A 16018-nucleotide genomic window follows, 5' to 3' on the forward strand; every position below is an offset into this window, starting at 1 on the left:
CATTTTACATCAATTATTAATAGCTTTTGAAAGTAAGCTTTAATTTGGGTAGATATACTGCCACTTCCCATTTTGGCAATAAAAACATGGAAGCCAAAGGAGTAACTCAGAAGTAACTTGTTAATGTCCATTCAGTACAAGGGATAAATGTGAGTTTTGAGGTCCCAGGGTTTGAAACCACAGCCACATAGCTTTAACCCTTTTTAGACACTAGGAACCTGAATCAAAGAAACAAAACAAAACAAAACAAAACAAAACAAAAAAACCTGGGCTACAGAGATGACTCTGTTGGCAAAGTGCTGGTCACACAAGAGTGAGGGAGAGAGTTCAGAACTTCAGACATACGGAAGCCAGGCAGGGATGGCAGCATCCCTGCAATCCCAGAGCTGAGGAGATAGACACGGATCCCATAGGCAAGCTGGCTACATGGACTAGCCAAATAAGTGAGCTCCACGTTCATCATGACCCTGCCTCGGTAAATAAAAGTGGAGAATAACTGAGGAGGACACCTGCAGTCAACCTCTGGCCAACACCCATACACACTGCAAGTACACCCACACGTACTTGTATGCACGCATATAAATACACATGCATGTGTGCACACCCACATTCAAAAGTTACCAATGATATGATTCTGTCACATATATACACATGAGCACATGCAAACACACACACACACACACACACACACACACATCCCATTCTTGGTAGTTGTTTTGATACAAGCTTGGTGTCTTATATATATTAGATTGTATATTATAGTGAAGTTTATCACTGATTTTCAAGACTTGCTTGAGATAAAGCATGTTCAGACAACTTTACAAGTTAATGGCTTCCTTGTAACTATGGTCAGTGAATGGGAGAAGGACATTTCATAGCTCATATATATGTGGTGGACACTCCAGCTTTGGGCATATCCTAAATGCCATGACTGATGGATGTAAAGGTGGTGACTTGCAGTGGAGATCTGAGCTATGAATGTCAGAATGCATACTTCAGATACAGCTTCTTACTGTTTGTGTCAGAAGAATAGCTCTGCGAAGGTGTAAAATGTGCTTTGGGGAGTTAGAGATCCAGAACTGTTTCTAAGGAATAGGCTAATGATGGCCAAAGCATGGCTGCTAACAAAATGTATGTATAATGGAAAAACTGATTTTAGATGATTGTAGTCTGGATACTTGTGGGGAAAAAATGAATGAAAATAGATGGCGCTTATTTGAAGCACATGTCAGTGGGAGTATGGAGGGCTTGGTTCTTGGTTTTCTCTTTTGAGAGATATGAATATGAAAACTAAAGGAGGTACAGCTAAATATGAGTATAATCTTAGAAGTCTACTACTGTCTTTTTAAGGACATTTCTTTATTCAGAGAATCACCATGTAGTGCTCCATTTATTTATAGCCTCTACTGTGACCACTTGGCAGTAACCCTTCTATCACCCATTTACTTTTTTTCCAAAGAGGTACAAAAACAGGACTTTTTCCTTTTCTAGTATATGTAGAACCTCCAGTCTGTGGTTATCTAGAAATCATGTCTGAGTTGTTCTTTATCATTCCTTCATGAAATATAGCCATTTGCATAATGGATTTTGTTTAGTTCTCTAGTTAATGTGTGTTCAGTGAAGGAGACTTGCTGGTTACCTGAAATAGAATAGCAGCATTCACTAAGAGTCACTGGAACATCTTGTCGTTAATGATTAGTCAAGAGAATGACTAAAATCTGAATTTTTTTCTGTGCTGCACTTGGCATTGAAGCTCCCTTTGAGATTCCCAACATCTCCTTCTAAATGATGAGTCAGGAACAAATGCAACACTACAGCTCACTTTTTTTGGTTTTAGGATTTTGATTCTTTTTATTTTTTTTGACACTGTAGTCAGATTTCCTGTGTCCCGCCTGGCCTGTGATTGGGACAGATCTCTCACCCACAGTCCCACAGCCTTTTATAAAATAATCACACAGAGGCCTAATATTATTTATACCTGCTCGGCCATTAGCTCAGGCTTATTACTGACTAGCTCTTGCACTTAAGTTAACCCATAATTCTTACCTATTTTTAGCCATGGGCTTGGTACCTTTTCTCAGTTCTGCCTTGTCATCTTGCTTCCTCTCTATCTGGCTGGTAATTCCTGACTCCTCTCTTCCTCTTCCCACCATTCCTTTAGTGTGCTCGCCCTGCCTATACTTCCTGCCTGGTTACTGGCCTATCAGTGTTTTACTAAACTGGTGTACAAAAGCATTATCTCACAGAATTTCCCCTTTTCTGTCTAAACAAAAAGGAAGGTTTTAACTTTAACACAGTAAAATTACAAGCAATAGAACAGTTATCAAGCAAGAATTACAGAAACAATATCTAGTCTCTTTGTATTTTGCAAAATTAAAGAAAATATTCTATCTGTCCTATATTTGTGAATCTAAAATTTCATATCTAATTTATCTTTTATCATAAACAAGGAAAATTATAATTATAACTATCTAGTCTTCAACAACATCAAAGAACCCAGAAGGATATAATATTACCTAAATAAATAGGAAGAACATTATAAGCAACTTCCAAAAACCTAGAATGACAGAGACAGCTGTCTGCCTGAATAGTCACCCAAAGTGCCTCAGCAACATTGGGACATCCATCTTCAGCCTACAGGTCTAAAGTCTCTCAGTTGCTTCTTTCTGTGTCCTGTAGGATGTCTCCATATGGAATGTCTTTGATGCCCATTTTCTTTTTTTTTCTTTTCAGAGTAGATTCAGTAATCTATCCTTTATTCTATCATTTCTATATCTTTTTTCTTCAGAGTAGATTCAATAGTTACAAGTTTTTAAATTTTTTTATTTTTTATTAGACAAAAAAGGGGAAATGTGGTGATATTTTATTTGTGTTAAAATGTGGTGTTATTTTATTTGTGCTTTAATAAAGAAGCTTGCCTGGAGATCAGAGGAAATAGCAAGCCATTTAAAGTAAACAAAGAAATCGGGCAATGGTAGCACATGCCCTTAATCCTGTCACTTGGCAGGCAGCATCTCTGTATGTTCAAGGCCACACTGGAAACAGAGCCAGGTGTGGTGGCACACACTTTAAATTCCAAAGCTAGTTAACTACAGAGGTCTGGAGGCTTTTACAGAGAGACAGGAAGTGACAGAGCTGGGTAGGAAGAGGAAGTGATGTAGCTGAATGGAGAGAGCAAATCAGATGGCAGAACAGCAAGGCATATAGGTGTAAGTAAACAGGAAGTTGCTTCATTTGGAAACTGCAGAGTTGGTGAGGTAAAGTTGGCTGGTGGCTTTCCCTGTTTCCCTGATCTCTATAAGGCTTTCACCCTTATATTTGGTTCTGTGGGTTTTTTTTTTTTTTTTTTTTTATGTAATAAGACCAAATAGAAATTCATCTACAAGACAGAATCTCATGATCCCAAGCTGTCATCAACATTGCTCTATGACAAGATTGCCTTGTGCCTCTCTTCCTTCTGCATCTTTCTCCTACATGCCGGGGCTAACATGTGTGTGCCACCACTTCCAGCTTAGTGCTCCCAGTTAAAAATCCAACTTTAGTGCTGGAGAAGTTAACTTGATTGAGATCAGTATTTGTCATCTTTAGACATCCCCTTTTATTCCATATTACACAAAACCAGTTGTCACTTTCCATTTTCAGTATTTTATAAATTTCTTTGTAAATAGGTTAGTTGTGCTGCGTTCTTTTTCTTTTTCTTTTTTTTTTTTAATAAGGGGATGAAGAATTTTGAAAGAAATCTCAATGCATTTCTGCACAACCTAAAACAAATTAAGTGCCCAGAATTTAAAGGCTACTCTTCCCTTTCCCTTGTGTCCACCCACCCAAGCAGTGTCTAACTTTTATTAAGAAACTGTTTCTTTTCTTGGAGAACATAGGAGAGTCTGGTTCTAAATAACAAACAGGGAATTCTGTCCTTGCTAAAGAGACAGGGTCAGGACTGATTTCTACAGAAGACCATCTACTGAGGTCAGTATTTTTCCAATTTGAAAATGGCTTGGAGACTTAATATGAACACAAACTCTCCTTTAGTCATCAGATCTTTCAAAGCCCTTTCTGCTTTAGGATAAGCTAAGCTATGACTGGATTTTCACTTGGAATTATAGTGTTTTGTTTCTAGTCTTGACAGCTCGTATAGCCTTAGGCTCTTGTGTCTAAAGACAAGTAAACTTGGGCTTGTAAAAAGGACATGCACTGTCTTCACTAGCAAAGCTGGTGAATATCTGGCTTTTCTCTCAACCTCAAAAAGACTGGTCAGTTTGGAATATGAGGACACTCTACAAAAGCTCAGTAGTAGATACAGGGTACGACTATCCAAGGAAGAAAGGATAGATGTCCTGCTTTAAGCTCTGGTTGGACATATGTGTCTTTCACATGTTTTTCATCCACCAATGGGTTTCCAAGATCAGCCTGGCCCTGCATTCATTGTGTAGACTTCCAGTAGTACATGCTTGTGAACTGGTTGGCAGGAGTTAAGGTAAAAGAAAAGTAGCATTGTAAATGTACATGTATAACTAAAATTCTAGCTCTGGTTTTGTGGGCTCTTCTTTGCCTTTAGATCTTACCCAAGGGAGGGCCAGAATTGATTGGTCCTGTTTCCCTCCATAGACTGATCCAGAAAGTCAGTTGAACCCAGCCAGGGTCAGTGAGCCTATGAAATGAAAAGAACATTTTTCTGACCTTCCTTAGCCCAGTTAATTTTTCAAGGACATATGAGGATAAGATATATGAGGCAAGGGCCAAGACATTGAATCAAAAGGGTCCTACTGCACCCACGTTGTTTTCTTTTTCTCAGATTTTCCCACTGGACCTGTTTGTGACTATTATGAATTCATGTTTTTAAATATTATGGTATTATCTTGTTTGTACTTTATATCTCTTTCTTATTGCTATATAAATAAAATGAAGACCAATTACATATTTAGATTTAATAATATTAAAATAATATTATATGACATGAAGAGCCCAACAAGTAAATGGAAACTTGTTACCTAAAGAGAATTGAAGCAAAATCATTTCTCAGGTTTCCTTGGTAGTAATAATCATTTGAGTCTTCTTTTGAGTGGATTTTTAGTTATCAGTATGGTATAGGATGTGTGTGTGTGTATATATATATGTGTGTGTGTGTGTGTGTGTGTGTGTATGTATGTATATATGTATATACATACATATATAAACTCATACCACACTGAATTTTTTATCTATTATATATAGTTTATCAGATTAAGTAAGGTTAAATAAAGTTCCATTTGAGACTATCAAATTTCATTTATAACTAATTCATCATATACTGTTTAATTCCTCAGTTGTAGAAGGAAATAGATACTGTCCTTTATATCATATATGGTTAATATAAATTAAAATTTGAAAATAAAATTTAAAACACATTATAAATGTGTATTGCTGAGTTTAGGAAGCCATTTGTAATTAGTACTTTCAGGTAGTTTTTTATGGGTGTTGAAAACTGAGACCAAACAAATGATTTCTAATTGCTCTTTAAATCACAACTTATGACTCTAAGCTAATGTGTAGGTTTGCTATGCTATTGTGAGCCATGGAAACAAATGGATTAGTCACACTATAGTTCACTTCCCAGGTTAGCATCTGTCGAGGGGATCCAAGAGACAGTGAGGTAGATCGTGCTGTCTTTCGAGTACTCAAGCACACAGGTCCTTGGGTCGTGATGCTTTGCCGTCTCTGTACTTCTGTTTTAATCCTAGTAGTAGAGAACCTGTAGCTGAAACGAGATTGTGTGAAATCACTTTAGAGACATGTTCTGGAAGTATGTATTGACTGTCCCGATGCCCCATATGCCAGACGCACATTTCTATTGACCTGAAAGGGAAGCCAGGGCATATATTTTGGCACACTTCTGAGGGAGATAGGTTTGTTCTCAGGGAGAAATGAGAGAGGGGGGAAAGTTAAGGAAGTGCCCTAATTTGGAATTAGTGCCAGCCTCCCTCACATCTTAATTGTCACTCAGTTTGCTTCTTGTGCTTGATTGATATTAGACATGTATCAACATTTTTACATATAAAAATCACTCTTGCACATTACATGTACTTTCCACATATTTTAGGTCTATAGACTCTGCTTAGCTTGTGAAAACCCCTTCCATCTCTACCTTCAAGGCCCAGTTCAAATGTGATGTTTTCCTCCTCCAGCCTCCATTCATCACTTTATCTTTGCTATTTCATGCTAATGTGATATGTGTGTTCCTTTGCCGTGGTGTCTAATAAGCTCTTAAATTTCCCATGTTGTAATAGGACTGCCATTTCATTGATGGTGGAATTTATGTCTCATTGATTTTTCTTTCTCCTGTGGTTCTCTTCATATAATAAGCTGATGAAATTTTCTGATTGACTGAATGGAAATGCAAATTCTAGCTCTTTTTCTGCTTTAAACATAATGTGTTATCCTAGATAACTCACTCAGTCTTTTTCTCTTGTCTTCCCAGTAAAGTAGAGTAAATCCAACTTTATTTGCATCGTAAGGGTGTTACAAAGATAAAGTAATTTGGAAAACCTTGGAAAATGTGCTGCCAAGTTTAAGATATTTGGTATAGAAATTTTCACTTTTGGCTGCTCTGTTTGTAACTTGGAAACAGCTAATCACGATGGAATGGCGTCCAACTTGTATTCTGAAATAATATACAGTAGCATTTTGGCACACTATTTTCAAATGCTTTAAATTTCAAAAAGATATATGATTATTTCTTCTTATTTTCTATAAAGTTTTATCAGAATTTAAAAAGGAGTTATAGTTAGTGTTCTTTATTAAGATTCCATGATAAGACTTAAAACAATTGTTTCTTCATGGACCAGAAGCCAAGTGTTTTGGATTCTAGGAGAAGGGGTTTTCCGATGTGCAGTGCAGTGGCAAGGCATCCTTCTTCATTTAATTAGATTCTTAGAGTCATCCAAGTTTTGCTCAAAATTTGTTCGTGAAGCTTTAAGCACAGAAAATGAATTTTTGGGGGATAGATTTTAAGAGAGAACAAGAACACCATCTTAGGATGTCTACCTCTGTATGTGTAGGGAGACATTATTTGCTAAATCTATGCAGTTATTAATGTCCTGTCATTGAGTCTTACATTTTGGTGTTTATTGAATGTCCATACTGTGTTAAGAGTTTTCCTTGATACTGAAATTGATTTACTGCTTATTTAACTACATATAGCATAGAATATATTTTATTTAGGAGTAGTGCTTTTTAAAGTTTTGGTAAGTTGCATAGATCCTAATGCTTTGGCTGCTCATTATGGCCACTATCACTGTAATTTCTGTTCGTGATTTAAGATCCAGGTTGTCAACTCCCCTGGGGAAACTTTTCCACAGTACCTTGGCAGAAATTAATTTCCTTTCTTTCTGTTCCACGGGAAGCCTTTAGTGTTGTTGTTTCATTTACATGTTTTTCTAAACCTAGCTAAATTCCAGAAAGCTGTTGGCACACCTTTTTCATATTTGTGTTTTACATGCAGTTCTGGGATCATGGTACACATTTATTTGATCAAATATCTATTACTTGTAGATACCTATGGCTAGTATCTGCCTACAGGATGGCTTTAAAAGTTTTATTCTTTGAGTGATTTTGTGGTCAGAACCTTGGGTTGTGCAGCCAGGGGTAAGCCATATGTCAGATATAAGGACTTCCAGTGTGAGTGGCATAATGCTAAGTTCCAGCTTGATAGTAAATTTGAACTGTGCCACTAATAGATTATCCTTTTAGTTTTATATCCCTATGAATTTAAAAATATTATTTTCTGAATTATCTTCCATCTAGATGAGTCAGTCATTCTTTACATGAGTCTTAGTGAAAGGCATGCCACTTTCTATGAGATGAAGTTTGTTAAGTACACACAGACAAGCATAATGAGTACTATAGTTGGTAGAAATCAGGTCCAAATCCGTCTTAACGATCTCTGGGTATTTGACATCTGCAGAATAATTGAGTAGTGAGTGAAAGTATATATGAGGTAGACAGCAGAAGTAATATGGCAGATGGACATTTTAAAGATCTTTCATTTTAATGTAAAATGAATGTTACTGACAGGAATGAGATGCACCTGGCCAGTAGAGGAAGTCAAGTGGAGATAGGGAGGCAGGATTCCATTAGTGTCACATGAAATTGACTATAACAGAGTTTTTACATCATAGTTTGCTTTATATAATAATATTATTAATAATAATAATAATAATAATAATAATAATAATAATAATTTAGGGTAAGTACATAGACAACAAAGCTGTGGTGATCTAAATAATTTTATTCTGAATATGTCCTGGGAACAGAAACTTGCTGAAATTTTGTGGCGGTACTGAATTGTAGGTAGTTGTCAACATTGCATGATTTTTGACTAAGGAATGAGCTGAAAAGGAGTTAGTCTTCAGTCTTTCAACAAAGGGCCCAAGAAAATATGAATAGCTAACTCTCTGGCTAATCCTTGAGATCTCCTTGCAGTGTCTTCCACATTGTTTTTGAGAAACCTATTCAGAAAGGAGAATAAAAAGATTTTGTTTTAGTTTTAATTCTTTTTACTTTTTAAGCTCTTGGGTTGGCTCTCGATCATTTACACTTCTGAAGTTGTTGTTCAGCCTAAGATTATGAGCCCTGTGCCCATGTCTAGAGCTCTTCATAGTGGACAGTCTAGGAGTATATTTGAGGCTGTGGTGACTAGGATTATGAAAGAGTTGCCCACACAGTGAGATTCGTGGCAAGTCAAGAGATGCTTGTAAATTAGTAAGATCAAATGGAGCTTCAAAAGTTAATCTGCCACTGCTATTTCCTGGGACAGCTAAGACTCCTTAGAAATATATAAGCATTGTTTGATCCTGTTTAATGATTAGAAGATCAGGCTTGAAAACCTACATTGTGTTTTCTCTCTTCCCTTCAGGACAAAGTATGTTCCATTTGGGATCGCCTCAATCGCCTTACCGGGCAGCACCAGGTCTTCCTGGGTTTACTGCGTCCCTTCTACTGGAAAGGACATTCCCCTGAGTGTACTTATCTCCACCCTGAAAAGGCGATACATATATATAGAGATGGATTCAGTGGCTGTAAATAAATATGACATAGTAGAAGAGTGCTTTGTGGGAGTTTTACTATATATACACATATATAATATTTTCCAGTCTGGTTTCAGACCCCGGCATGGCTTGGAGACAGCGTTGGTGTGTATGAAGGCTCTTCCTCGAATGAAGGATTTGGGACACCTTTCCATGATGATTGTATTAGAGCCTCAGCTGCTTTCGTGGTGGTCATGAGGTGATGCTGACCCGAATGCTTGAACTAGCAGGAGTGGCTGGGATTGCATTGGAGTGGTTCCGTTCATTCCTTCCGGGTAGGTACCAGCTAGTGTTGTGGGTGAAATGGACATTGAGGGTCTTCCTGTATGGAACCCCATAGCAGTCACTCATTTCCCCTATTCATATCTAGTGGACACAAGAGAGTTACAGGATGCCTGAAGGCCAGGCAGTGTGAGCTGAATGACTGGATGAAAAGGTGGTGAGAGAGATTCCCCAATTGACGTCACTCACATCTGTCATTTCTGCTGCTCTAGTGTGACAATGCAGACTAGAATGGAAACTCAGAAAGTGGGATTTGTTGGGAAGTGAAAATGGGAAAGGCTATAGAGTGCTTTTTAATTTTTCTGCTTCAATTACAGTCTTTGTCACCTGTAGCTATATGTTATACACAAATTTATCTAATCGTAAAATCCATCCAGTAATATTAGATAGAAATATTTTCCCCCTGAAGTGTCCCCAAGGCATCTTCCCTGTGAATACTGACTACATCTCCATGGTCTTCTTTATAGAAGTTGTAGTCTGCTCATTCCCCATTTGGTTAGGACTCTGAGGAAAGTAGCCTGATTACATTAATTTTTGAGGCTAAGGGTGAATGGATTGTTTTGTCTTCACTGAAAGCACCTCATTATTTTGACTGTTGTACTAAGAACCAAATTGGGTTGTACTTTCAAGGAATATCGTAGGATACATACATCTAATTTTTCTTGGGCTGCTTACAAAGAATTTGCTAAAGTTTCATCTGTTTTGGATATGTTCTTTAGGAATTTGGTGCTTCTTCGTTTCTAATTATTCATATAATATCATTTCAATTATTTTCATTAGGGAATGAAGTGTGCTGAGTGTTGAATGTACAGGAAGTTCAGGTAGAGACCCAAAAGGAAACACAGATGTGTGTGTCTGTAAATATCATTAGAGCTGCTGGTTGAATGTTATCCTGGCAAAAGGGCAGGAAACTCACATTTGTGCAGTAAGTGATCAGTGTCGGGCACAGGGCCAAGTGCTTTCTATTTTTTAGTTCATTAAATCCTCACAGAAGCATTGAGAAAGAGGGTGCTGTTTCTTCATTTTATACATGAGGAAATTGAAGCTGAGCAAAGTAGGGTATGTTGCTTAACTTCTCACAATTCCAATAGGAAGAGATAGGATGTGAGCCTTGGCTTGTTTTTTCCATCACAATAAGCTACAAGAAAATGTTGGATTTGAAGTGGGGGGTCCCCAGAGAAAAGAGGGGGAAAAAAGAAGAAAAACATGCCTATTAGGAGGCAAGAACAAACCAAGGAGGAAATGGGAGACAAAGGAATGTACTAGTTTAATGTTTATTTTGAAAACTCCCAGAGTTTGCTTTAAACTCCCCTTTGTCAAACCCAGTGGCAAAAGGAATGATTTTAGGGTCAGCAAATGTTTACCCTTTTAGAACGTGGAGTTTACGGCTTTGCTCTGACATTTGTTCACTGTGTGTGTATTGAAAATGAAATAATGATACCTTATGTTGTATCCCAGGAGACTGCTTTAAGAATCAATGTGTGAAGTCGATCAGATAGTCATTATTCAAGCAAATGCAATGCTTGAAAGCAAACACCAAGTGTTTACAGTTTATAATAGTGGGTTTTTTGTTTTTGTTTTTGTTTGTTTGTTTTTTCCTTTTTATATCTGCACATTTTTCTGTGTGTGTGGAGCTATGTGGAAAAATGTGTAGAGAACTTGGGTGTTTTGCTTGCAGATGTCATAACGGCTTTCTATTCTCACAGAGTTTGGAGGCCTCCAGATAGTTTTTCTCTTAATGTTATTGGGAGTTATTAGCATTAGATGGATTCCCTCCTCACACCGCCCGACTAAACCAGACCAAATACAACTATGCTTATAACCTGTCATTGGCAATAGGATCGTGTGTGTAGGCTATTTAAGCTGTTATGGTTAGCCTCTCACAATATGCTGATGTTGCTGGTGCTACTAGCATCTAAGGGTACACTCGCTTCACCCCAAAGGCACTTTAAATGGAGCTGTGCTCAGTAGCCATACTGTCTTAGCAACTCATGAAGCTGTGCTTAGAGATGAATGCAGCACCTTGAGATATCCTGTCTTAGCTGGAAGGAATATTGATTCCGTGGAAGTTGGTGGCAGGCCCATCAAGGAACGATTTCTGAAAGCTTAAGTAAGTGGCAGTCTAGAGCCTCTGGACTATTAATTCACTTTCAACTAGTAGACTGGGGCTTTTCTCACCTAATGTCTGACAAATACCCCAAAGCCATGATAGTCTCCATCCTGATTTTTGGGAAGATTGTACAATGAAGGCAGACATGAACAGCTGTTCCATTTTTGCATAAAGAGAAACAGTGTTCCAGAGCATTCTCAGGCATTAAGTGAGTTGCCATTTGGTCAGGAAAGTGGAAACAGATTTGCAGTGGTTTTTCTTGAACTTTGACCTTAGTTTGCCGTTCTCCTGCTTTCTACCCTGATCGTAGTCATGCCCCATTCACTCTCTTCTCCTGACTCCAGTTAGTTGTTCTCTGGAGGAATTCTTTGTTGGCCTGGTTGGAATGTATTCATTCAGTATTCAAAAGTCTGTTTTATCCAGAACTACATTTCTCTTCATGGGATTATCAGAATACATATGCTCCTAAGGAATATTTTATTATACTAAGGCAGAAGTTTATTTACATGTACATACACACACACTTAGACACACACACTCTCACATACAATTGCTGTATGTTCTCTTTAAACATTGGCACTGATCTTGTTCATCCCCTCCTTTGTCATCCTGGCACCTCACCCCAGAATTAAAACTGTTTCTGTTGGTTTGTACCATGCCTAAGCACTTCTGAAATCCCCGCAGTCGACTTCGATCTCTTCTGCATCACTTTTCCGTGATGAGGGGATTAAGATAAGAGTCATGTGGACTGTGTCTCATTTAGACCTGCTGCTGATACTTAATTGCTGTTTTTAATGTGTCACATACTATTTTTGGGGAAGAGAACAACACTTGAATTCACATCTTTGTGGTAGTGCTTCCTTTTCAAAATGTAATTTCCACAAGAAGGCTTATCCTGAAATTAGATCTTTCATAAGAGTTTGTTTTTGACTATATAATTCTACCCATATTTTAAAGATGTGTTTTATACCAGCATAATACTATGGTATTTGAATTTCACTAAGCATTTTTTTAAAGTGTGTTTTTTAAATATGTTCATATGTCCAATCAAAGATGACATCAGTAGACAAAGTATCATGAAAATATAAGTGGTTAAAGAAAGAAAAATGCTAAATTAAATCACTGTTATGAACATCAGTCTTAAACAGCAATGGCTGTTCTAATTATTTTTAGCTGTTTCCTTTATCAAACATTTAAAGGTAAAAATTTCCTCATAGCCAGCTAAATTCTGAGCTGAGTTTTCCTGACATTCTGCTGATCAGGGAATTTTAGATGAATACAGCCAGAGACAGAAAGAGAGGAGGGAGCAGACTTGAGGTAATGGCCAGGGGAGCACCTCTCTTCCTTTCTGAACTGTAGGGAGTCATGACAAATGATAAGTTCTTATTGAACTATTGTGCTTGTGCGTTTGATGTTGATAAAGATACAGAAATGGTAGAAAATTCAGATACCAGCCGTTCATACCATTGGGGAAGAATTATGAGAATTATAAGATCCCTCCTTGATAAGGAATGACCTTTAACAGCTGGGAAGTACAAAGGGAAGGAAGAACATCCTGGGGCTTCTCAGGCATTTGCGAATCAGGAATAGCAGCAAATGACAATTAACTCACAAAGAAAATATTTTAGCGAATATGTTAAATGCCTTAGAAGGCATTATTAAAATAAAAGGAAAAATATAATGGCCTTGGAGCTTCATGGTCCAGGAATATACACAGAGGTGTGCAAATGTATAAAACAAAGGAGTAAACAGGTATGTGGGTCAGCATTTGGTCTTACTAACAATAATAAAAATAAGATAAACCTGTCCTTGCTGATTATTCTGTTTACGTTTGTCTAATTCATCAACCCATGCACTTTGATTTATCTCCAACCAATGCTTCTCCCCATTTATTTGTCACTCTTGTAGGTGTGAACCAAAACAACTCTTTTCAAATTCTCTTGGTATTTTTCACAGAGGTCTGTATAAACCCATATCCTAGGAGTTAATTACTCCATCTTTACAAACATATCCTAAGAACATACCATGAGTTATAACAAAAAATAAAGATTGAGAGATTCCTACCATCACTTATTTCAGTTATGCATAAATGTAGATGTCCACAGGTGGCATCAGTGGGACACCTGACTGCAAGCAAAGGTCACTTAGAAAGATAATAGAAAACACTAATGCTTGGGCCTCTCTGACATTTTGTTGTTGACATTGTTTAGTAGGTGTAGAGTCCTGACATTGGCATTTAAAAAATTTCCCTAAAATTCTAATGTACAGAAGGGTTGAAGACCACTGAATGAAACAAGAAGACAGGACATTTAACCAACCAACACTTTAACATTTTATTTATGGTGCTTTTGTAATAGTATCAGAAAGAGTGTGTTATAGATATGAAATATTCTTGTATGATACTTAGGTACATTTTACAAAACGCAAAGTTTAAAATGTTTGAGGAATTGTGATCTGGAGTGATTTTTCTTTTTCGTCCATGGGCAAATATTTAGTTATGTTCTTACATTATTTTCAAAAGGAAAATTATATTAAGATCTTCCTGTCAAGATCTTCTAGGTTAATTCCTATTCATAGGTTATATGTACTGGCAAGTTGAGAGTTATTCCGGCTTCTAAAATGATCATGTGCTTATATTAGAGAATATCTAATAATATTATAATGAAATCTTTATAACATTTTCCCCTTTCTTTGATGTCAGGAATATTTTTAAGATGTTTTTTGAAGGTCGGAATATAATTAACTCAAGTGAGTAATTTTGCTCCTTTTTCCTCTGTCTGACATGTCTCAGGTGTCTCCACCCTAAATGTCTTATGTATGTTGATGGTCCCCAGTGTTCACCTTCAATCCCAACATCAACTCTGATGTATATATATGATTTTTGTATACCTTCAAAGTCCAGAAGTAAATTTTCTATTGCCTCCAACCCTTTCTCTTCCATGTTGTCTAATTAATTATACTGCAGCTTACCTGTAGTCCCGGAAACAATCATAATCCCACCCCAACATTTATCTGGCATCTGTAGTCAATGCTCTTTTCACTTGCTTTTAGCAGAAGCTAGAACCCAGGGCCCCACACTTGCTAGGTAAGCGCTGCACCATGGAACTGAAAGACCTCTCTGTCCATCCCAAGTTCCTTGAGTTTTCCCTCACATCCTAACACATCTCTACCATGGCTGTGCTGGTTAAGTTCTTGTCATCTCTCCTGCATGCCAATAGTATGGGTTCCTCATTGGTCTATTTTCTTCTAGGTTGACCTAGAAATTAAAATCTCTCCTTGTGCTGACAGACGTTACAAACCCTTGCAGGCCCACTGTCATCTCCTGCGGGTAGAATGGGCTGTTTGCTGTGATTTTTAAAAAAGTATACCAGGTTACTCAGTGAGATGGCACATGCCTTTAGTCCCAGCACTTAGGAGGCAGAGGCAGGTGGATCTCTGTGAGTTCAAGACCACACTAATCTATAAAGCAAGTTCCAGGACAGCCAGGGCTACACAGACAAACCTGGTCTTGAGAAAAGAAAAAAAAAAAGAAAAAAAAAAAAAAAAAGGATTATACCATGTCTTCTTTAGCCCTAGGCTGGTTAGGTTTCCTGTACGAGGTATGATTTTCTTCATGTTGAACGAGTCTTAAGTCCAACTAAAGAGCTCTTTGTTACCATTAACATGTGTTCTGCAGCAATTAATGAAAAGTTATGGATCTCAGTCCCCACAGTGACAGCTACAAAATCACTCCTGCACTGGAGCTCAGGGAACATTGCAGAAGAGGTGATGGAAACTGGAAACACCAGAGAAACAGGGAATTAACTGTGAGGTAGTGACTCTTAGAAATGTGGAAGCTATACCCACAAAATCTCAGCCACATGACTGTCTAAATAGGAGCTGAACAAGGGCAGTAATAGACATGCTATTGTGGATGGAGGGAAAGCCGAGGAGATCTCAACCCTACATAAAAAAAAAATATATAAACAACAATGGAATGCAAAGAGGAAAAGAAATAGTCTTCCCTAGAAAAGTGCACTCCATCCGATTGGTTATCCAGTACCAAATGATTAGCCTTGAAAACAAACATACAAGTACCATACAGACTGAACAGTTTGTATTTATGTATTTAGAAATATATATGCTCATAATAACAATTATGAAAAAAGAGACCATAAATTTGCAAGAGAGCAAGAAGGGGCATTTGGAGGAAGCAAAAGGAAGGAGGAAATGGTATAATTATGTTATAATCTCAAAAAATAAAAAGTAATAAAATAAAAGATTATACTAACCTCATGCACCATGGTACATAATTCTCTCTTGACTCTTATCTCTCCATAACTTTCTCTTAAAGGCACTGCTTTAGAAATGGCAACTAATCAATGGGCTTTGTGGAGCAATCCATCCTGTCCATTTGTTTCTCCTGTATGATTTTTCCTTCTATTTGGAGTAACCTCTTCACTCCCGCCCTCCATTAAGTTAGCACAGGTTTAAAGATTGATACTGTGCATAATTGACTAGGTACTTATGTTAGAAGGTACTTTTCAACATTTTTAATGGACCCTTCCAGTTAAAAACTCAA

The 16018-nt window shown here is 37.4% G+C and overlaps 1 protein-coding gene across 1 annotated transcript in view; it reads left to right on the forward strand.

Moving 5' to 3' along the window:
- LOC118594905 (putative Polycomb group protein ASXL3) overlaps nt 1-9322 on the forward strand; it is a 49649-nt gene extending 40327 nt beyond the window's left edge. Inside the window, exon 3 of the mRNA XM_036205160.1 lies at nt 9143-9322. Coding sequence (XP_036061053.1) covers nt 9143-9263 — 121 coding nt within the window. The 3' untranslated portion in view covers nt 9264-9322. The remainder of the gene's footprint in view (nt 1-9142) is intronic.
- Nucleotides 9323-16018: the final 6696 nt, after the last annotated feature.

The sequence above is a fragment of the Onychomys torridus genome, chromosome 13, assembly GCF_903995425.1.
Source record: "Onychomys torridus chromosome 13, mOncTor1.1, whole genome shotgun sequence".
NCBI lineage: Eukaryota > Metazoa > Chordata > Mammalia > Rodentia > Cricetidae > Onychomys > Onychomys torridus.